This window comes from Protomyctophum bolini (assembly GCF_963924005.1).
Source record: "Protomyctophum bolini genome assembly, chromosome: 2".
In the NCBI taxonomy this organism is placed as follows: Eukaryota; Metazoa; Chordata; class Actinopteri; order Myctophiformes; family Myctophidae; genus Protomyctophum; species Protomyctophum bolini.
In genome coordinates, this window is record NC_137863.1 from 36,741,935 (window position 1) to 36,766,320 (window position 24,386).

At 43.7% G+C, this 24,386-nt stretch overlaps 1 protein-coding gene across 1 annotated transcript in view; it reads right to left on the minus strand.

The window, feature by feature from the left end:
* ephb2b (eph receptor B2b) overlaps positions 1-24,386 on the minus strand; it is a 178,052-nt gene that overhangs the window by 85,887 nt on the left and 67,779 nt on the right. The window contains exon 3 of the mRNA XM_080777100.1: positions 16,136-16,820. Coding sequence (XP_080633226.1) covers positions 16,136-16,820 — 685 coding nt within the window. The remainder of the gene's footprint in view (positions 1-16,135; positions 16,821-24,386) is intronic.

Genomic DNA, 24,386 nt, shown 5'->3' on the forward strand with positions numbered 1-24,386 from the left:
CTGCAGGAAGGAAGGGAAACACAACAAGGAACATCCCATTCCCAACCTCAGTGGTGGTTCTTTTTTATGGGATCTTTCCTTTAGATTGCATCAGCGACCTTTCATCTGTGTGTCGGAAATTTGAATGGATAAAGCCTAATCTAATTGTCACGATGAGGGGAATTTGAGAACTCTGCATCCCAAGTCTCCCCTGTTTCACACACTCCCTCAAACACTGTCACTGTGGTGGCACTGTACCAGTGAATAGAAGTAAATATTGAGACAGTCTTGATGTCTAAATACCGTGCCACGGTTTAATTAACAGCTCCCCTTTTTTGGTTGGAAGATGCAGCCATTATATAGAAGTCAAAATCTTTATTATGTCATGGTTGATCAACAGCAATTCCTGTCTAAGAAAATCAAGCTCTCCTCTTGTTTTAAGCCTCTGAAATGAAATGAAAAGTAATAATTGATTTGTTTAGAGACTGTGTAACAGCTAGAAACTAAATCCATTGCCAATGTGCGATGCAGAACACATTTTGCATTAGTGGGGAATTCTGGTCTGATTCTCCAAAGCAGCCTCCTTAGAATGTACCCTCGAGTGCACCACCCGGGGACCTACTGAGAGGTCAAATACCATCTTATCAGCACGCAAACAGGTTCTGGCCCGACAAGCTCAATTAGGCAGCACTTAGTGGCGTGTATGGAGAGAGCACGCTCTGAGCACGAGGCCCATATCAGCAGAACCTGGGAGATGACAGACAAGCTGGGCCCACAAAGGCTTGATTGTGGCCTGCCATGGAAAGCTGGTGAATGAGCAACGAGAGAACAGAGGTGATGGTATGGCGGATAGGAATCACTCAGCCCTTTGACCATAGCTGCACAGTAGAAAATACATCTTTCTGGATAAATAATAATCCACAAAAAAGGAAAGGATCCTGAAAGTAACAGGAAAAAGAGGTGCACTGTGACTGAGAGAAATTATTTAGTATAGGCCTATATGTATACGTGTGTATACATGTGTATACGTGTGTGTGTGTGTGTGTGTGTGTGTGTGAGCATTGAGGACTGCAATGGAAATAAGCCGAAAGGCTTTCTTGTGTTTGCATCCTCGTGATGCATTGACTGTCGGAACGTGCTCTGTCACCAAATAAAATCAATCAATCAATCAATCACAGCACGCATGCATGTCTAAGAAAATAAAGCTCTCCTTTTGTTTTAAGCTTCTAAAATGATTCAATAACTAACTGGTAATAATGTATTTGTTTAGAGATTGTGCACGCATGCATGCATGCATGCATGCGCACGCGCGCGCGCGCACACACACACACACACACACACACTTCTTAAGCTGATAAACAGGGCCACAGTCTGACAGATTGATTCCTTCTTCAGAATCCTGTAGGATGAGTCAAAACACAGCATGCTGAGGTGTTTAGGCTTGTACAATACGTGTCGTGTTGTGGTGTTTTGATACGAGAGAGGCAGCAATATTCCTGAACCTCGGTTACCTGGGAGAGGAGTGCATTTCTGAATTTCAGTTGATGCCCATCCTTATTGCAACACCACGGAGATGGATAAGATAATGAAGCGTGTCAAAACTATGATCTCAATCACAGTCATTCATTCCTTGCAGAGGGAAGTGTGCCTGCTTGGCATGAGGCAGATATGCAGTAGATGGAATGTGAGCCATCTTGTGCCAAGTTTCACTGGTCCTTTTCTCTGTTGCCACACTTTAATATCAGCAAAGTAAAAAATACTGGATATGATCCACAATGTGCAATAATGCTCCTCCGTGTTTGTAACCTCACAGCTTTGCGCTGTGTGGAGTAAAAACATTGGCCCGGCTGCCTAGAGAGTATATGACGACCTTTTACCGCTGCGATAAAAGCTTAATAAATGCCACACTTTAAATGCCACACGTTGAAATGAACATGATGATTTCCTTGCCAAAAAATCATGATGTATTCATTAGGGGAATTAGAAGCAACACAGCCTAATCCAGAGTGTTAAACTTAACTCTGTTACTATTCTCTTAGAGAATTAACACTCTGTATTTTACTATGAATAGACTTATGCCTATATTAAGATGCCAACGCACTAAACCCGCCGCATGCCAACACATTGTGAGCTTGTAGATCAGCTACTTTCGACTCCATCATACAACTTGCAAATCAGGCTTACCATGATTTAGCTCGACCTCTCATCCTCCTGAAAGCACAAAACAAACCAAGCAGAATAGCCTGTTGGCTGTTATCTACAGATTCAAGTACACAGTTGTCCCCTACTTAGTTAACTTTTTCAAATATGCTTTGTGATCCTGTTATTAACCTAATATTATAAAAACATATTTAAAAAATATGCTTTTCACTCTGATGGCGGTTATTTGCAGAATACATTATTTTCCCTCTATAGGCATTCTCCCAAAAGCTCTGAAGACACCTTTATCCTGTTTGGATAAAGGTGCCATTAACAATCCTATATACTTTAATGAGTGGTGTCCCCCAGGGGTCTGTACTAGGCCCCCTACGTTTGGTCCTTTTTACCTCAATTTTCTTTGCCAAATAACAGGGACACGAGGGTTCATGTGGCTAAGGCGCCCTGGCCTATACCCAACAATTCAATACGTGAAACAAGATAATTTGGTAAGAAGGTCACAAGGAGGAGTTAGGGAAGGGCCATGCACTGCAGGGAGCAAGTGACATCACCACATGTGAGCCGCGAGACCCGCTTATTATAGATTCACACATTACTTCCAAGCGCCTTCTCCGGTGAGGGCGAGACGTCCCCCATGCTGCCTCGAGAATGACAGGTCCCAATTCTGTGCCAAAGTCATTCGGGTGCCCTCCGAGTTGGCATCCGATATGAGGCCTGCAGGCAAGCGAGACACTATGTGCATGTGTCAATACTTTAATAGATTGCATGATGGGTTAAAAGCATGCTCAGGATGTCTTGTTTTCCTACTGCATATAGTAATGTCAGTATCTCATCCTTGGAAATAGGATACTGTGTGGCTCTTTGATCAATAATGGTAATGTGTCTGGTCTTCAGCTTGGCAAACACATTCATCAAGGGCCTCCATTACAGACTGGACAAGAGCACAATAGCTGTGCGTGCGTGCGTGCGTGCGTGCGTGCGTGCGTGCGCGCATGCGTGCGTCTGCGCGCAAGTGTGTGACATTTCATTAAGAAAAGACTGTATACCAGTGGTATCAAACACGGAGCTTCAGCCACTTGACTTTTTCTTCTATGTTGTTGAGTTACAGCTTCACACACACGGAGTGCTCCCGCAGTCTCACAGACACAGAAAGGTAAAGCCAGTTGAAGTGGATCTCTCACAAGGCCTATCACACTGTAAGATTATCGATCCATGATGTGTGTGATTACGCACTCCTCTCATCCCACGGTGTCATTGTTATCGCACCGTCGATAACCCAGAATCTCTGAATCATACTCACTTGAAGGGGAGGAAAGAGCCTCTCCTGCCAAGTACATATAGTGTACACGGCCAAATTCAGAGTGTTGTGTTGATTTAAATCCGAGTGTGTAAAAGTGGTAGTGTAACATGTAGTGCGGTGTTGTAGAGGCATATATATCATGGCTACCTCCTCCACAAATCTCTCCCCTCCCTTCCTCCTCTCTTGAGCCTCTCCTTCTCCTCCTCTCTCTCTCCCTCTCTCTCTCTCTCTCTCTGAGAGCTGACTAGACTGTTTCTTTTGGGTTCCAGCAAAACCCTCAACACCAACGTCATTTTCAAACATTTGCGTGGTGAAAAAATTAAGGTGGTTAAAGAGGGGAGGGCCGAATCAAAACAGCCTCATTAATAACCCAGGCTAATGTATTCCAGACGTGGATTTAAGCCCGCTATTTTGCAGAGAAAGAGGGGGAGATGCCCGTTGTGTTGAAGGGAAGTGTGTGTGTGTGTGTGTGTGTATGTGTGTGTGTGTGTGTGTGTGTGTGTGTGTGTGTAGATGGTGCCATACAGAGCTTGTTGGCAGGGAGAGAGAGAGAGAACGAGAACACAATACACACATGAAAAAGCACCGAACCCCCCCTATACAGCCGCCACCCCCCCCCCCCCCCCCACTTACGCCATCCAAATATCTCAGTGGAGGCCAAACAGCCTTGAGATGACCACAATAAACCAGCACGAAGCCAGCATTTCCCAGGCATCCATACACTGCAAGGCCAGGCTCTGGCTTAGTAGTAAACACTGGAGAGAGTGCAGCCGAGTGCTTAGTTTCTGACCCAACGTACATGATATTCTATGTAGACTGTAGAGTGACTGAGATGCTTTTCTCTTTCTCTTAATTGCTCTCTTCTCTCTCTGCAATGGGCATGTTTCTCAAAATAAAGTGACAACATGCAGTGAGGTGCAGTGAAAGGAAGTGGTAGTATTTTTCTTCTCATTAGCTTGTTGTTTTTAATCCCACCTCAGCTCATAAAACTCAGTATAAACAGAGGATTCCCATGAGGGTTCGCTGCACCATCAACTGTGGGAACGCAGGAATCACAGTGAGTAGAGCTAAGGCAGGAAAGGAGACACGAAGAGGAAGCAAGAGGAAAAGAGTGAGAGCTTAAAGTCTCACATACTCAGTCGTACAAAGGTGTCCCACACCAAAAAGAGCCAATCTACAAGCTCACAAGTCACAACGCATCGCACAACAATGCGTTGTGAGCTTGTAGATTGGCTATTTTTAGGGCAGGACACTGGCATACGATAAATGAAGCATTATTCTCACTGGTAAACCACATAGTGTGGTGGTGATGGTGGTGAACAGACTAGATAAGGATTATCCTTCTGGATTGTCCTCCGTCTTTCATCTTCCAAAGCCTGGTTTAAAAAATAAACCCTGTATCCTTTAGATGAACCCAATTCTTTAACGAGAATGATGAAGACTGGGGCAAAAAATGTGTCGCAGCGGTGCTTTTCAGCCAATGGCATTGGGTTTCCGCGAGGTATAGCAGTACAGCTCATTATAAAGAGTAATTTATTTGCTTAGTAGCTGCCCAAGGGAATGTTAAGGAGAAAAAAAGGAAGTTTTAACATCAAGAGAATTCTGTAACTAGCCCATTTACACAGCTGAGCTGTCCCCCACAGCAAGTGAACAAGATTCCCCTTCAACAAGAGTTCAACAGTTAAAACCAGGCCAATAGTATAAACATTACTTTGTTCCTCATCCACTCCCACACGGACCAGCATCCTGTATTCATGTGTGTGGTGTTACGGGTAGCAGTGGCTCACGAGGTAGAGCGGCTGTCTTGGAATCAAACGCTAATCCTCCAAGACAGACATGTACAGTAACTACGGGCTGTCAGAATTAAAAAAAAAAAAGTTGACGTTTTTGGGGGGGTTTTGGACATATTAATAAAATATGTATTTCCGTTTGCCTTTTAGCCAGGTTTCGTAATCAAAAGTTGCGCAGGGCATATATGACAATATCTGAAATATACAAAGACAGACCTGACCTATTTAATACTTTCAATTAAAAAAAAAAAACACGGAAATAGCTCATCTGCTATTTTGGGAAAATGTATTTTTCAACATGAAAACTATGCGAGCGCGTGTGTGTGTGTGTGTGTGTGTGTGTGTGTGTGTGTGTGTGTGTGTGTCAGAGAGAGAAAGAATGTAATGCTTTGGGAAAAGGCACTGTATAAATGGACCATTTATTATACTGTACTCAACGTGCTGCATCTGAGATTTCAATATTTATGGTCATTACCTGTATGAGCATAGCAATAAGTTATGATATTAGGAACTGCTAACAATATGAAGTACGGAAAAGTATAATATGCTATTCAAATTGGCATATCATATTATAGTATTCACTCTACCTTATTTCCATTATATTTTTGGAAGAATACAAAATAATTCTAAAGACTATCTCTACGGTCAAATTGACTCATAGTCATAAGTAAGTTTAATAGCCACCCACAATGTTATATACTGTACACCCTCATGCCACAAAGCAATTAATTTGTATGGGTAATTGTAAAAAATTAATCAAACATGGATACCTCAGTTTGGCACAATGCTCTTGTCTAATATATAATTTTTTAGGATGATGATGACAGAAAACTCTCCAGTGCCGGAACGACTTTCATGTTTATATATTATCTAACAGTATTTATAAACATTTAGAAAATTAATTCCCTAAGAAAAATAAATCTCAATCTAAACTTTCTGATTTGGTTGGAGTTTTTGTATTTATTTTCGTCAAACACCACATAGTGGTGAATAGATTATGTGGACATGATCCCCTCATTGGGATTCATGGGGCTTTGCGGAAATGTTGCCCTTGATTCTAATCTGAAGATAGTTTCTGTTTGTTGTTTTTTCCGATTCACAGCGGAGTTCAACCTGAATGGATCTCTCCTCTTGTATTGTATAGAACGAGCTGGGCCAGCTTTAATTGCCAAGTACAATAAAAGTGCAGGCATTCTTCTTGCTGACTTTGACATACTTAACTATTGAGAGATTCACGGTACATGCTGACACACACATGCTAGTACAAGGACTGCAATGCCTGACAGTACAAGACGCACTATTGAAAACAGACTCTGAATTGTACAAATTGTACAGGGAGTGAATGTTGAACATATGTATTGTATCTGCTGACGATACCAATAACTCTACTGGAGTACGGCAACATGGAGTCGACTTGTAAGAGTAAGAGACAAATACTAAAATGAACTAATAACACTAAAACAGAGCTAGATTTTTAGACAGAGGACCATGCACTTCATAGTCATACTCATACAGTACTTTGTGTAAACCTAAAAGGAAATTGCAGAAACCAGAGAATTTCACCAAACAAACTTTATCTTTCTCTCCGAAAGAGAACAGCTCTCATCCTTATAGTTATTTAGTGCAGTAAGTGTAAGTGTCTTATGGTCACTCAGGCATACAGCCTTGATATCACAGCTAAAAAAACGGAAATGGAGCTGTTAAGGTGTGCCTCGCTCAAATATTTCTCTTTCTCTCCGTTTTTAACTCACCTTCTAGCTCTCACTCGTCCTACTCTCTCTCTCCTTATCTCTTTCTCGACCCGATATTTCTATCCCACCCCCCGTTCCCTCAGTCATGCTACCATTTTAATCTTTAAAAACCTGCTGAAATGTAAAAGAGGATGGCAATGATACTTCTTTTAGAATCCATTATGGCTCCGAGGTCTAGCAGCGGACAAACCTCTTCCCCACTTTACAGTACCATGAAGTATTAATCTCGTGACACATGGTACTGCATATCACCCCAGAACTAGTCCCGGTTATACAAGTCACTCTGGTATGGTACGGTAAGGTAATGATGTCAAACTATACATCCATCATTGTCGAGTCTATCGCCACATCTGCTGGCGTTGCTTCCCTCTTGTAGGTTAAGATTAAGGGACACCTGTACAGGTTACGTGCACACCACAAGCCAAACAGAAGCACCTTTATGTACAAAAGTAACAGTATCTCATCAATGATACTCTGCGGGATTGAATGACGGCTCTGCGTGAAACAGAATCTGGATTCCACTACCGCTCAGCCTCTCAGCATTACGGCTGAGGGGTTAACTGTGTGCGTCTCCGGGTATACGCCGCGGCCAAGCAGTACGCGTGGCACATCCCACCCATGTCAGGAATGGATTAGCTTTCCTCCTGCACTCTCTGCGACCACTTTCGGAATGGCACTAATGTAGGTCGACTGCATTAAACGCCAAGCAACAGCGATTGACCGAGTTCTGATACATTGGCGAAAAACAAGGTCACCGATACTCTAGAGGGATTCCTCGTCTTTAACAGTGGGCCCTCTTGTTTCTCTGGTATTGCTGTTGCCAGACAGAAGCACAATCCATCAGCACTGCCTCCTTGCCCCCTTAGCCCACAGACTGTGGGATGGGACAGGAGTCGAGGACATCTGACAGAGAGAGAGAGCGCGTATGGGGCCGTGTTTGGGGAAGAGACGCCAGCCATATCCCTGATGAGAAAACGAGGCACGGCTTCTCATATTGGTCCGCACCGCACGACTCTCAGCCCTTATCCCCCGGTGGCAGGTTGGGTTCTATCTAAGGGGATGGTAATGGTGAACTGTGAGATCACTGTGAGGTCCCTCACTGCTTACCAGAACTCTCACGCGAGACCACCAGAGACCAAGTGAACTAGTCTCTAGTATAGAACTCTGTGGTATAACGTTGGGGCCGAAAGGATTAGAGATGAGAAGGTGTCACCAATAAGAAACAGACGTTACCATCTACTGGACTCTGATAGGAAGAAGAAAAAGAACATGCACCAATGAATGGGGAGAGAGAAAAGAAAGACCTGCTTCGTCAAGAGAGACGGTGGTACGGCTATACCATCCCAATGCAGGATTCCAGAGATGGTGTAAGATAGGGAGACGACAGACTGGGGGACTGGACACGGCACGGGCAGAGCCATATGGGAGCGGGGCACAGCCCAGCACACGCACAGGGACATATGGAACTGCTTTACACACTTGACAGGCCGTGATCTTTGAGCTTGAGGCGATTCACAAACATCTCAGCTTGCCTTATCACGTGTGTGATGGATGTGCTGTGAGAATGGGTATGAGAGCGTGTGTACTGAGGTTTACCCACAATGCAACACAACATCTTCAACATAAAAGGCATCACACACAAAACAAAATAAAATAGAACTACTGTATTCCAAGTTTAACTTGACCTATGAACTATACAGAAAGTATTTATTTGCTAACACTGTTACACGTGTGATCACATCATCTGTGCATGCATACAACTGATTTATTTCTGTAAGTCCCCAAATGTACTGTCCCAGCTTGACACAAGCTTAATTTATACTTTTGTGGTACGTACGACAGTGTCACATGCTGCAAATAGCAGATCTATGTGACGTGTCGTGTCAAATAGCACAGCTTATAGAAAGTACACCTGCTATTTTCGGCAAAAAAGAAAATTGGACATCACTCTCGTTCTGTCAATTCCCCCGTTTGTGCAGGAAGCAACACAGATAAAGAAAAAGAGACAGGCGGGCATATAAAAAGCCCCTGGCCATGCTGGAATCCCATCACTGTGAGGATAAAAGAGGCCATGACTGTCCCCCTGGGTCTGTGTGGACAGAATGACACATCCCAGAGGTCCCGTGTACCCCTCCTGCTGATACCGCATCCTTGTGTAGCATTTAGACCACCAAGGACTGAGCACGCACGCACACGCACACGCACACACACACACACACACACACACACACACACACACACACACACACACACACACACACACACACACACACACACACACACACACACACACACAGGGAGGGAGGGAGGGAGAGAGAGAGAGAGAGAGAGAGCTTGTATAGGTTAAAAATGAAAAGATCAATTAAGGAAATTAAGCGGCGTTGCTTATAATGCTATTTAGCGGGGCAAATGTTTGTCGGTAATGAACATCTGCTCCGACGGCGAATGTGTGCTCCGTATGCTCTCTAAAAAGGTACCTGTCAGCAGCATCGTAGAGCCCATCAATCTAATATGGCTTTCACTGAGAGGTGAAGAAACCCAGTGAATGTCTGCAGAGTGCAGACCATCTGTAGATGTTTTATTTCCCCAGCAATGTCTCACTCCTCTCTCTCTCTCTCAGCCTGTTTCTCTCTCCAACTCTCTCTCTCTCTCTATCTCTCTCCCTTTCCCTCTATTTCTCCCTCACTGCCAGGCCCATACAACCAATCCTTTCATCACGTGTCTTTGTTTTCGCACACATGCAATGCAGCACAAACCTTAAGAGGGGTGTGTTTGTTTTGCCTTCGCTCTGTGTTTCGTTCAGGCACCAGGGAGAAGCCATTGGCATGGCTGACCCCCCTCCCCACAACCCACCCGCGTACGCCGTTAGTCAATTAGAGTTGCCATTAAGAGACAGAGGCACCCAGGGAAATAAAAGGGAATGCCACAGACGTGTATCTGCACTGCACCGCTTAAACCCTCTCCTGACGACGACAAGGCGGAAATAATTGGGATTCTGTCAGTGGATTTTGGGGTTGGTGGGGGTGGTGGACTCATTTCCTGCCTCTCATATCCCGATCCCCCTCCTTTGCTCCATCCTTCCCTCCTCTTTTCCATGTCTTCCCCAAGCCCAGCACCCTTGTGCTCAATCCCCCACTAACTCTCTTTATCTATTACATTTGGCTGAAGAATTACCCAGAGCTCTCTGCCCTAATCTGCTTGCATTGGGTGGGCAATTACAAGTTCCTGGCTTGCAAGTGTAGCTTACAGTATGGTCGACCCACCACTGATGCAGACCTCAAAGAGAGAGGGAAATGCACCTTAAAAGATTAACTTTTCATCGTGCATGTGATTTTCAGTGCATGGTTGTGGAAACTGCTGTGTGGGTGTGCTGGGCAACACATGCAGAACTTTGTCTTTATAGTGGAATAGTAATATAGTTGAACAACAATTATTGTAACTAACTATTTCTACGTAGTGTACTGTGTACTGTGAAGCTAACATCAGTGTAAAAGCAGGGAGCAAGATGTAGGCATCAGGTTTCGTGTTCCTCACTTTCCCTGTGAGTTCCTCTCTTTCTCAGGTAACACTTAATTGGTTTCACTGTCGGAACATCTTGTGTGTCACACTAATGCCATTGTATGTCAGCAGGACAGCATGTACAGTACAGCAGCTACAAGGCTCTGTCCGCCAGCCGCAACCGTCATGCTGTTTTCTGTTACCTGCTGACTCATTATGAATCTGATCTGCAGGAGCTAAATGTGAGAGGACTCTGTCTGTCTGTCTGTCTGTCTGTCTGTCTGTCTGTCTGTCTGTCTGTCTGTCTGTCTGCCTGCCTGTCTGTCTGTCTGTCTGTCTGTCTGTCTGCATCCATTTTGTACTCAATGGGTTGACCAATCAATCTGAAATTGCACATGGGCATTACGCAACTGGCACAGGCAGGGACTGACAGCAGATTTGTAAATTTTCCGAAATGTAAGCTTTTTATTAGAGTCTTTGTACAGATTAGGATCTGTACATGCACGTATGTATGTACAGTAGCTACTAGCTAGTATATGCCAGCCAGCCTAATGGACATGTACTTGCGAGTACCCCAGATGGACGGCCATGCTGTGGTTTTGTTGCTTGGTTATCGGAGAGATTCCACAACCAATCGGCAGACAAACTCTGGCATCTCATCCTAAAAGAATGAATGGTTGATTATGCACGCTGACAGTTTATATATAGTTACATGGGCTGGACTCTAGCCTGATATTTGCTCACTCGTATATTCTCATTTGAGCCAGAAGTTCAACTCAGTCCGCCATTTTGACAGTCATTCCAGGTCACTTATTCCTGCTTAAAGCAATTGGAGTGAGGATTAAAAGTCATCTCTGAGGAGCTATAAGCGAGGAATCGAGCCACATCCTCCCAGGAAGCTTAAGAGCATGATGTTAATGACCCTGTCCCCACAGCTGGCAATGTTATGTATGCATCGTTGTAGCGGAGAATGCCAAAACTATAGTAGGGCAAAAAATAACTGTGGCATGAATGCACCAGCGGGTTTAATGTGTTTAAACAGAGTCACAAAGGTATGGATCTGCTGTGTTCATCATCCGAGAAATAGATATCACTCAACATGGCACAGAAACTGATCTGATACTTCTCTAAACAACACTTCTTCAAGACACAAGGAGATGAGTTTCAGGTGACGATGGCACAGTACAGACAAGAGAGAATGTATTTGAAAGGTTATTGGCATTGGGATAAGGGCATGATTTCATGTCTGCATGTAGTTGGGGAAGGCATCCCTGGTTATGTATTTGTTCCAACCTATTGTGCAATGATTCTCAAAGACAGTCTGCAGTTCATTAAGATAGGCCTACTGTATATGGTTGCAATGCTTTGCTTAGAATTTTTGAAACCCCAAATCCTAACATGCTCCTAAGAGCTACCCCTCAGTGAGGAGATAAGTTAAGGCAAGCTGTTTTAGGGCCTCACACTGTGCAAACAAAGTTCAATAAACAAACAGTTCTGTTGGTTTGTTCTGTTCAGGCTCTTGTCGACTATGGAACTATGAAAACCGTGCCTTGACGTGAAACGTATGCCTCGGCTTCTGAATATGTTTCTATAAACTTTTCTGTTTATTAAAGCGTCAGAGAGAATACAGTGCTCTAACATAAAAAACAGTAGCTACATTAATCCTGTGTATATATTGTTTCCATTTATCATACATTTATCAAGTATTAAACATTTTAAACGAATGTGCTAGTTTGATTTATTTGTGCAATATGGTTAACTCTATCTCCACCGCTAGCCGTTAGCATAAACCCCAGTTCCCAGTGGCAGCATACGCGTTCACTTTAAAAGTCGGCGTTTGCCCACCCATACATGCTTATAGAGTAATAGCACAGTGGTGTATGTTGGTGTATGTTGAACGTTCTTTCTAAATGCAAACTATGACATAGGCGCAAAATGGTTTGATGGGGCAGTGAGTGTGCCCCAGTATCAGTATATGTTCTTGATGATAAGACTAGAATTACAAAGTCAAGACTATTCACTGTGAAAAGGAAAGAGTTAATTCAGTAGTAGTTTATCGTGATGGTGATGGACCATATCTTCATGACCGTTTGCCCACATCTCAACCTCCGTCACTCCAATAATACGAGCCACACTCCCACACTCGAGACCCCCCCCCCCCCCCCTTCTGCCCACAATGGCATGGGGTTTAGGTGATCAGATTACAGTGACAAAACACACATGGGCATTGTTAACAGGGAGTTTGCATTTCCACCCGTGAACATGGCTCTCATTGTGCCCGGGCTCGGAGAGAGTGCTTTTCATTTTGGAGGAATAAACGGCTATAGGACAAACAGGACCCCATGTGTCTCTGTGGCGCACCATCTCCTCAAGGCTCCGAGGGAGAAACCGGATCTGTCTTTTCAGGGCCCTCGCGCGCTGAAAGACCCCCGGTGTGGTTTGTTCGCTCCCAGCACTTCGCAGGCAAGAAACTGAATCTGGCTCGCAACACGGTCACGCGGATCAGGGGGGCGGCAGAAAAAGCAACGCCAATCTGGGCTTTAAACACCCGCCTTCTTGTCAATATTTTGTTATTTCATCAGGACCCCTGCCAAGAATTTAATTGTTACATGCGTAATGTTACAATTACATGTTTTCTCTGAACACCATGGGTTATTAATATTACAGTACAAATGGGCCGTTTGTACTGTAATATTAATAACTCTTTCATCTTCCACATTGTCTCCACGGCCCCATGATCCAGCTATGAAAGAGGATATCTAACAACCCCTCCGAGGGCATCCCGCGCAAATCAATTCATTACCTCCAAAACATTTGGCGAGAAGGCCAAGGCGCATCTTTCATAAATCAATTCATTACCCAAAACCACTGGCAGCTGAAAGGCATCGACTGACCACAGTCTCAGTCTCACGCAGTGCTATCAACTTTCAACGTTAGAAGAAGATGAATGGAGCAGAAAGCAATTGGTGGCAGCCTTCTGTACAAAAAAAAAAAAAGATTAGCTTCTGAACAATGGGGGCCAACCACTGAGTACTAACCTTCTTCAGGTTTAATGGTTTTATTTGCCGTTTCTGGTAGCATATGCACACATCCTCCACCTTGTTTGTGGCGAGTCTCATAACTATTGTATGGAGCCATAAAAATCCATCTCCCCCTGCATAGCGGTTTGCTGCACGCCACAACTGTACTCTCACAGATAATGCATCTGTCTCATAAAGCTTTAATGGCTCACTCAATGTGTGTCGATGTGATCACAGAAGACACGCCGACACCGAGAAGAACTGTCAAAACCATTGCGTGCATGCGTGCATGCGTGCGTGCGTGCGTTGATTGATGTGTACTGTGTATGTGTAAATGTACGTGCTTGCGTGCATGTAATGATGTGTGTATGTGTCTGTGATTGTGTGTGAGTTAATCTGCTTCAGTCTAGTATGCAATAATAGGTTCTGGCCTTGTTATACAGCAGGCAGCTCTCACCGCACTGCAGGAGCAGAGGCTGTATCAATTGAACCTTTCTTCAGGAAGACTTTGATTAGCGAACGACGGTAAATAAACCATGACCAGAATTGGATGGCTGGATGGGGGAATGCTACACACTGTACACAGTAAAGTTCTTTTTTTGTTTTGTTCACTTAAGCAGAGTTTAAGGATAAATGAACACTGGAGATTTTACAGTGCACTGACAAGGTGAATAACCAACACCTGATTGATGCTGTGAGCAGACGGATCGGGTGCACCATACATACAGTACATACACTACCGTTCAGTAGTACAGTACTCTACCTCAGGGGTTCTCAAAGTTTTTGGCTGGGGACCCCTGGAAATGCTTTGGCCATGTCTCGCGACCCCTGCCCCTGCAAAAATAACCTTAATAATAGAGAAAATATATCATAAATGAATACTGAAACAGATATAATCATCAAGGAAAGTTTATGCAAGTACTATGTGTACTATGTAAACTCTTAATTTCCATTTTTTGAGCCATTCAGTTGCAAAAAAAATTATAATAATACAACATTTTAATTAAAAAATAAATTAAAATAATTTGGGGACCCCCCCAAAATAATTTGGCGACCCCCTGAGGGGTCGCGACCCACGGGTTGAGAACCCCTGCTCTATGCTCTATCTAACACGCCTTCTGGATGCATCTCTAAATTGTATAATCCCATTTCACATACACACACACACACACACACACACAAACCCCCCCCCCCCCCCCCCCCCCCCTCATGAGATGTTCCAATCCACCACACACGCAGCGAATTACATGTAGGTCAGAAAAACAAGCCTGATTCTGTGTAATTATGTGGGGGTGTGGAATTAAGAGGCGGCTTGCCACGGCGGAGCATAGCTAACTTTCACCACGATGCCATTTTATTGGCCTGTACTCCTTGAGGAGGAAGACAACCAGTGAGTTGTCCTCATTAGCGCTAATCGAGCGGGGCCCGACAGTTTTTGCCCGAATCCGAACACTCGACAAGAACTGGGGGGGGGGGGGGGGATGTTGGGGGGTGATTACGGTACTAGAGAGAGGCAACAGCAACAACAACTGGTGATCACAGGTGGGTGGTTTGTTGGGCTGGCTGGAGCAGCGTGAGGCCCGTCTGTCTGTTTCTCACTTTGCCTTCCCGCTGGTCGGGGTCTCTGAGCACGTCGGGGCAATACCACCAGACAGGGCATGGTGCGGATAAAACAGCCAGCCAACGCAAACTGATGTTTGCAAAATAGAGGATTGATTTTGTCCTTATAGACCAGAGAATGTGTAACAGTACCTAGAAATTGCTGAGAAATGTTGAAAAAGGTACACTGCAGTGCATGCATACACACAAACCTCCCATGGGCACTACAGCAGTGAATCGAGGCAAGTGAAGAGGCTTCTCTGCCTAGACCAAAAAGGAGCTAAAATCAATCTTCATGGTGCTTTCCACCGGCACAGGATGAATTAAGGAATTATTAAATGGAATATATCCTTATATCGTAAGTATGCAGAAGCATTATACCCGGTCCTGACTTTAATGGAAGTCCTCCCATCGGGAGAAATTGCCTCTATTCTTTGTAGAATACAGTTCAAGAATTCGTTCTACATGGTGGTAGAGTATGGAAAGTCATAAATATCTTTGGGAATGGGGAGAACTTGGCTGAGTTATGACAGACCTCTGTGATTGGAGTCCAAACACCTGTGATCAGGCACTCCCCCGTGCCTTTATGGCGGCTCAGAAGAAATGAAGCAGACACGTTTGACTGTCACACACTTCAAAAGAGGGGCAATATATCTTCAGCCCACACAGCCCACCCCTCCGAGTCAGAACTGTCTCATGAAGGGATGTTCAGCGTCTATTGGAAAGCGTAAAGAACGGCAATGATTCATGTGGAAAATGCGGCGATGGCATGTTGATGTGTGAGTGTTGCATGCCATCGTCTTGTTCAACATACAGCCATTTGTCATGTACTTATATTGTCAGATCATTGGGAATAAGTGGATGTGGGCAAGAGCTTACAATGGTACACTGACAAGCACAGTATATATGCGCCATATGGAATGCATGTTTTAGTGTCTGGATTTACTCTGTTATGAGGACAGAGCTGGGCTGGCTCATTGGGCTTAGCAGAGTTGATGAAAACACAGTGGTAATAATAATACGAGCATTGAGCCTTCTTACCTCTACAAACAGTCCCATTCTCCACGGGCTCGTTCCCGGCCTTGCACATGCAGCGCCCGATGGGCACCATCCACTCCCCGTCCCCGTTGCAGTACAGCTTTATGGGCACGTCCACCTCCTCCGCGTTGGGGATGCACACGCCCCGGGCCGCCACCAGGGACGTGCTCTCGGCGCCGGACAGCGTCTCCTGGAAGAGCGCCCCGTTGGTGATGATGCGAGCGCATTTGCGGTAGAAGACGCGCACGGCGATGAGAGACATGCATCCGCCGTAGTCCTGGAAGGCCAGGTAGAAGCCGTTGCGCGACACGGGGCCAAAGCTACGCACCTCCGTGTTGATCTTCATCACGCGGCCGCCCAGGTCCACCTGGGAGAAGCTCTCGTCGGCCGCGATGGTGTCCACCTTGGTCCACGGGTTCTCCATCCAGGGCGGCGACGTCCGGGTGGCCGTGTCAGCGTCAGTCTCGTAGTAGTACAGGTTGAACGTCTCCTTGCAGGAGCCGGGCACGTTGGGGATGCTGCTGCAGTCGCGCACCGAGAACTTCATCTCCACGTGGATGCGCTGCGCGCCGCGCCGCCGGATGTACTTGGTGCGCACCCAGTTGTTCTGGTTGTTGTCGAACACGTTGCACACCTGGTACGTGCGGATGGTGTTCATGTTCTCGTCGTAGCCGCTCACCTCCTCCCACTGTTGGCACAAAGGACAAAGACACATTAAAGCTAATTATTACGTGGCTTGATGTGTTATTTCTTGATAACAGACCTCTCCGCTCTATATCAGACCGCTGCCTAATCAAAGGCTCAGACCACCTGCTGGGCTGCTTGGATTTTATGCTGTACCCAACATGACAGCCATGTAAACAAACACACAATGCCATTTACAGCTAAACATTGCTCTCCTCTCAAGAATGCTTTTGAAAACATTTGAAGCGAGAAATAGGCGATGCAGTGCCAGTACCTGCATTTTTTTCCATTTGTTTAATACTCACTTCCTTGTTTCCGAGGCGACTCATTACGCTCTGCGGGGCCAACTTGGAATACTTTCATTACCGTAAGTTAAGTAGCCGTGTAATAAGCGGGATAATGCATGGCTAGGTGGTCATTGTTGATAGATAAATCACCCTGTTGGTGATTTATCTATCCACATTATCCCTTACATAATATCTCATGAGTTTAATGATGATGTTTAGGTATTGCGAATTTGCGATTAAAACTGGATTTGAGGCATTCTGAAATCATGCATGTTAATAGAAGATGCTTCTGAACAGGATTTCTATTACTACAGTATAGTTTGACTACTTCAAATAAAGTTACTCTAACCGAACATGGCAGATCTACAAGCTCACAACAAACATGACTCCATCTCTCTACTCATACTAACATGGCGTGTCAGTGATTGCATGAAAATTATTTTGACTTTTCATTTTACTTCGCAATGCAATCACTTCAAATGAAATTATGTAAACAATTAAGGATAAGATTGTTAAATTCTTCTATTGTGCCAACATATGAATTCTACCTTTCATCGTCACTGAAAATAGATTAGCTTCTTGAATCACATTTTTGGATAATGGGTACCTGAAGCCATTCAATCGCCTCCTATCAACTGTTAAGGCTGGGCTATTCAACTGGCGGCTCGCGGGCCAAATGCGGCCTGCGGAGCGCCCCCTAGTGGCCCTTGGAAGAATTTTCAAAAATAATCTTATTGGTATGATGTGTGCGATATATAAAGTGCTAGATTATCATAATGACAGTAATCCTAAAAAATGCATTTGTAGAATAAAAACAAAATTGTGCTGTGCGGCCCTCCACGCACAATCATTCTACAGTTGTGGCCCCCGAACCTAATCTAGTTGAATACCCCTGTGTTAAGGTATGGTACTGTGCACCTGTAGTCTTTTGTGATTATAATCTATCACTTCACTAAATACAAAATGCGCAGTTGAGAATGAATGTCCTATCATTTGTGAATCAAGTGTTGGTGTTTTTTGTTTTGTTTTATCAATTAATGTTGAATTCATTGACTAAGTCAATTCAGGATTATAGAATGGAGGGCATAGTGTGGTCTCTGGCTGACAGGTAGGACCACACACACACACACACTGTACAAGCTGGTATTTGCACTGTAAGCAGCAGCTGGAGATCCGATTTGGCTTGCAGCACCAACCTTGCTACTGTTAGAAGACCTTACAGTCAAGATGAATAACTCATACAATATAAAGAACAGGTGTTAGTCCCACTGGTGGAAAAAAAAAAGGTACTCAAATGAGTATTCAAAATGAGTAAAGGTACTAAATGTATAGGGCTGAAGTGGTTAATGTATGTTTTAAATGTATAGGGCTGAAGTGGTTAATGTATGTTTTAAATGTATAGGGCTGAAGTGGTTAATGTATGTTTTAAATGTATAGGGCTGAAGTGGTTAATGTATGTTTTAAATGTATAGGGCTGAAGTGGTTGATGTATGTTTTAAATGTATAGGGCTGAAGTGGTTAATGTATGTTTTAAATGTATAGGGCTGAAGTGGTTAATGTATGTTTTAAATGTATAGGGCTGAAGTGGTTAATGTATGTTTTAAATGTATAGGGCTGAAGTGGTTAATGTATGTTTTAAATGTATAGGGCTGAAGTGGTTAATGCATGTTTTAAATGTATAGGGCTGAAGTGGTTAATGTATGTTTTAAATGTATAGGGCTGAAGTGGTTAATGTATGTTTTAAATGTATAGGGCTGAAGTGGTTAATGTATGTTTTAAATGTATAGGGCTGAAGTGGTTGATGTATGTTTTAAATGTATAGGGCTGAAGTGGTTAATGTATGTTTTAAATGTATAGGGCTGAAGTGGTTAATGTATGTTTTAAATGTATAGGGCTGAAGTGGTTAATGTATGTTTTAAATGTATAGGGCTGAAGTGGTTGATGTATGTTTTAAATGTATAGGGCTGAAGTGGTTAATGTATGTTTTAAATGTATAGGGCTGAAGTGGTTAATGTATGTTTTAAATGTATAGGGCTGAAGTGGTTAATGTATGTTTTCGTAATCAAAATCTACAAAGTAAATAATAACTAAAGTTTTTCAAATAAATGTAGTGGAGTAAAAGTACAATATTTGGATCTGAGATGTAGTGGAGTAGAAGTAAAAGTGTTTGGAAATTGGAATACAAATACCTAACATGTTTACTTAAGTAAATGTACTTAAGTAAATGTACTTCACTTTACACCACTGCTCATACAATATGAAGAACAGGTGTTCGTCCCTGCTCGTCATTCCCTGCCTGGAGGTCACTTTGACTTTGAACTCCATTCATATTTAACCCCAACCTCTCTTTGCTGGTTAATAATACAGCATTCTTTATCAATTATTCTATTCAGAGATGGACATGAATATAACAAAAGGGGGGAGGGTTGATTTTTTTTAGATTCCAAATAATCCCCACTTCCTGGACTGGTTGAGTTGAAAGTCAATTGACACCCAGCCCTCTTTGCAGTGCAACTCCCTGTCCTCTGGTTGGAACAGCAGGAATGTAATGCTTTTACAGAAATGGGAGAAATAAAATCACTCCTCCAGAGAATAAAGGCTCCGGTTTATGAGACGGCGCGTCCCACTTTTCTGTGGTTTTATAGGATACATTCACAGCACATACTGTAATTGGTTATTGACATTAGTGAAAGCCTACATTCACTGCTTTAAGGGGACTGGCTTATATCGCAGGACTGTAAGACACTTGACATGAATTTACCATAATCTAAGTCACGCTCCAATCAATTCAGCAGAATCGTATTATAAAGGTAATCAAATCAAGAAAAATTAAAGAACAAATTTCCCTTTGGAGATTTCTTCTGGGTATAGTTTACTCCAAAATCCGCATAATGCACGCAAATTGACATGCGCTCTTACAGGCTCCAGATGCAACCTCTGCGGTTTTCCAATCCACTTGGCTACGGATCAAAACCCAAGGCCCTCTGCTAAAAAAGAAAGAAAAGAAAGAAGAAAAAAAACTCCATGCATTCTAACTGCCAAGTGAATCATGACCTTGACCCCATGACATGAGCGGAGGAAAAACCTTCTTTAACCCGTCGCCCCTATTTCTTTTTTTACGTTTTCACCCCGCCAGAAATGGCAGAAATCTACGCATTGCAATGCAAAGTGTTGCAGGTCAGCTATTTGCCCTATAACTAAGTATATAGGGCTTAAGTGCTTAACCCCCAGAGCCACTTTGCACCAGCCCGCTCCCTGCACTGCTCTCAACCCCGCTCTTTCCTCCACCCTTCCCTTCACTCTTCACTTCACAGCTGACATAATTTCCCAAATTAGTGTGTGCTTAGTGAGGATTTTGACAGCGTTTTGACAGGTTGAGAGAATAAAGTCACCCTTTCCTGTTGCGGAGTGGCATTCCATCAAACACTCTGACTAATTAGAACGGCATTTGTTTTTAATTCCCATGTCTCAATTAATCACTGCTATGTGAAATGTTAAGGTTTTTTCTTGTTCTTTCCTCTTTTTTCCCTCCACAATTCTTGCAACCCATTCTCCAGCTTGAGCCAGTCCAAATCCACCATGCGACACAGACAAACAGTATTGTACAGCCAAGGACACAACAGCTTGTTTATCTGGATCTCAGTCACTGACCGTCTCTACAAAATTGGCAAACTGTAAAACAAGCTAAAATTAAGCTTGAACAGAAGCACTTTTCAATGATTATGCATAGAAACTAGAATGCTCTTGATACCTGTGTACTGTCAAATTAAGGATATGTACACAGTGAAGTTGGTGGTATACTATAAAGCATTCTGGGGCACATGCAATACTGTTAAGCTCCTGCCGTTGCGTTGCACTGCGGTATGGCATTCTGTCATCAGCCATTGTGCGCAGACACGCCTCCCATTCATGCATTCATCCTGCATCCTACATGGAATGTTGTACTACAGAAGATAAAAACATACATCCACAAACCGTTCCATGTGACTTCTGTGCAGTACAGAGCAAAACAATGCCTCTCTGATGGCCGTAAACATGGAGCAGTACTACAGCCAACATTTAGAGAGTTTTGATAGATTTTTTTCTTTATTTAAGTGTCATGCTTCCAAGGAAGCCCAGCCCATAATGGACTTACACTACAGGACACTTTTACTTTCATTTTACATAAACAATGACAACGGGGAACAGAACTGTAGTACCTCTGTGGTTTCAATGAACTTAACACTATCTGAAAGTGCATGTCAGAATCAATCTCACTGCCAATGGAATCTAAACCTACTTTACATCCATTTGTATATCTAATATAACAATGCTTAAGTTGGTCACGTGCCAAAAGCGGTGGACAGAAACTGGTCGACATTATGCTGTTGCCCCACAGGGGCAGAAACAAGGCCTTTTAACCAGGCTACTTACACACACTACAACTCGCTTACAATTCGCAAACCTGGCAACACTGCCCTGTGTTCATGCTGTTGTCAGAGGCCCCCCCCCCCGGCTCACACGTCACTACTCTTTCCGTCTCTCCGCTCGCAATCGGCAGCCATCTTGCTTTTTATTTATATGGGCGAGTGGCAATTTAATGCAAATAAATTAATTATAGGTCCAGCAAGCAAATCATGATGGTCTGTAGGTCACAATTACATTCCGATTTTAGGTGTTGTGTTTTGTATGACATTTTGGCCAGTAGTTTTATATCTATCTCAGCTTTTGCCTGATAGCACACATGCTAACAGTGCTGACCACAACGTTAGCAGCATTTGACGACAGGTTGCCATAGCAAGTTTAGCAACGTACAGTGTGCGCAGACCTAACGTGAGCTTCTGGGACAGAAACTTGCGTTTTCATGACAGCAGCAGCTGCTGCAACCTCTGATAGCTACTGTGCTAAAGATGCTAAAGCAACACACAAAAACATCCACACGCAAACCAAAACAAACCAGGGACCAGGGTTGCCACATACCGTGGATGTGAGAGTGAAACAAGCAACCAGGTCTATAAAAATGTTAAGAGGCCAGTTCAAAGTAGGTAAATCAGAAATGGTCCGGAAATTAGTCTTAAAATAATCAATTATAGTGTTGACTGTCAAACTTTGTTGTCTAATGTTGTTTCAGAGCAGTGGAACTCAAACATTTCCATGTCAAGGACTACCAATAGATAAACAAGTCCAAAGTAGCTTATAATGGTCAGACTTGGCAACACTGTCTCTGGTTGAACGTTCTACTTTACAAGCTCACACATATGAAATATGTTTTTTTGAATCTTCAAACTGAGACATATTTTATGATAATACTGTTAGCACAGTCATCATACTCCAAGAGCATACAAATGGAACCAAATGGACCCTGATTTTCCCAGAGAGCAAATGGTGGTGTGGGGGTCTGTGGCCTAATGCATTTCAAACTGGGGGTTCTTGGTATTATATTCTCTGCATATCTTATCAACTTGGGGTGAATATTTCACCACAATACTTTACTGAATATTTCACAAGAATATAACACAACAGTCAAATGTACGGTCAAATGTAATCACAATATAGGCTACAGATGTAAATATTTATGACACAGTAAAATGTCGAAAATTAGTGCTATCCCCCCCCCCCCACACACACACACACACACACACACACACACACACACCACACACACACGACAGGCAAGGCTGTTGTTTGCATCGTTAGCAGGCAGCAGCTACCTTGGCACTGCTCTCTGTGACTGTAGTTGTTTCACCATGTTTGTGTATTTATGAGAAATAAAAAACACTTTCTGTTATTATAATAATTCTGTCAACTCCCGCTATTTCCTTCTTCCCATATTGCGCTGCAATGTAACTAGGATTCGCCGGCCGAAGGCCGGCGAAATTCTAGTATTCAACATATGCACATTAGACTTGGTAGTGATGGCATGATAGAAGACTTTCTTTCTTTTTTTTGGGGTCTGTTTTGTATATTTCTAGCTGTTTTTAAATCAACCCCTGCTACCTAATCGTACCCACTGTCCAGACATCCGTGGGTCATGAGTAGCCGTTGACCTTGCCACCATCTCTTTAATGAGTGTCGCTCCATGTGAACCAAGAGCAGGGGGTGGACATCCCCATGCTCCATGCTCCCCGTCGCACCATCAGACTTAAATAAAAATTAATGTGTTGAGATGGGGTTGCTGCTAATGAGAGATGGAAACCAGGGCAAACTGAGGGGAAAGTGCTGGGGCCGGACTATAAAGCAAAGCTAAAAAAAAAAAAGACCCCAAACAAAATGTGTTTTGATGGAGGGCCCCTTTTGTCCTGTCACAGCTTTTTCTGCCGTCCTTTCATCAAAGGCAGTGGAGGGAAGCAAATGGGATATAATAAGAACCTAGCGATCAAGCTCTGGGTGTGAAATTAGACGAAACGTCTTCATTTTCACAGTACTCACACACACACACACACACACACACACACACACACACACACACACACACACACACACACACACACACACACACACACACACACACACACACACACACACACACACACACACACACACACACACACACACACACACACACACACACACACACACACACACACACACACACACACACACACACACCCCCCTAACCCCCTGCTCCTCATCCAGAATAGTGCTTAAGAGTGTTGGTCATGTGGTTTAAGTGGAGAGACTGGAGGTAAGGGTGGCGGAGTAAAGAGGGATTAGTAAGGGTTGGCGAGGTGAGCCGAGACGAGGTCCTCTGGAAAATAATAATGTAGCCATTTCTCCACTGAGATTGCTTTCACCACATTAAAACGTAAAATGTTGTTTATCCGATCGAGCCTCTGTCAGAGTGAGGCAGTCAACAGCCACAGGGCTAGCTGCAGAGAGCTTATTCACATGACCGGACTCAAAATAAGAAAATGTGTGGAATAAACACTATGGACTTGTAACAAGAGCCCAGTGATCAAAGGCATTTCCTTCTATGGCACTTGAACGTTGAATAGCCAAAGGCCTACTTAAATGAATACATAAGGAGATAAATCACATTTCTCAAATGTTTTGCCCGATACATTAAATCTTTTTAGACATAATAAAAAGCAAAGGGTCTTTTTAATGGCGCACTGCATGTGTTTGCTCACTCCGAGGCACACCACGCACACGCACACACACACACACACACACACACACACACATGCACGCACACGCACACGCACACGCACACGCACACACGCACACGCACACGCACTTCAACCCACCATCAAAGAGGGTGAGTGACTGTAATCATCAACACCCTAAAATGAAGGGCCTGTAAC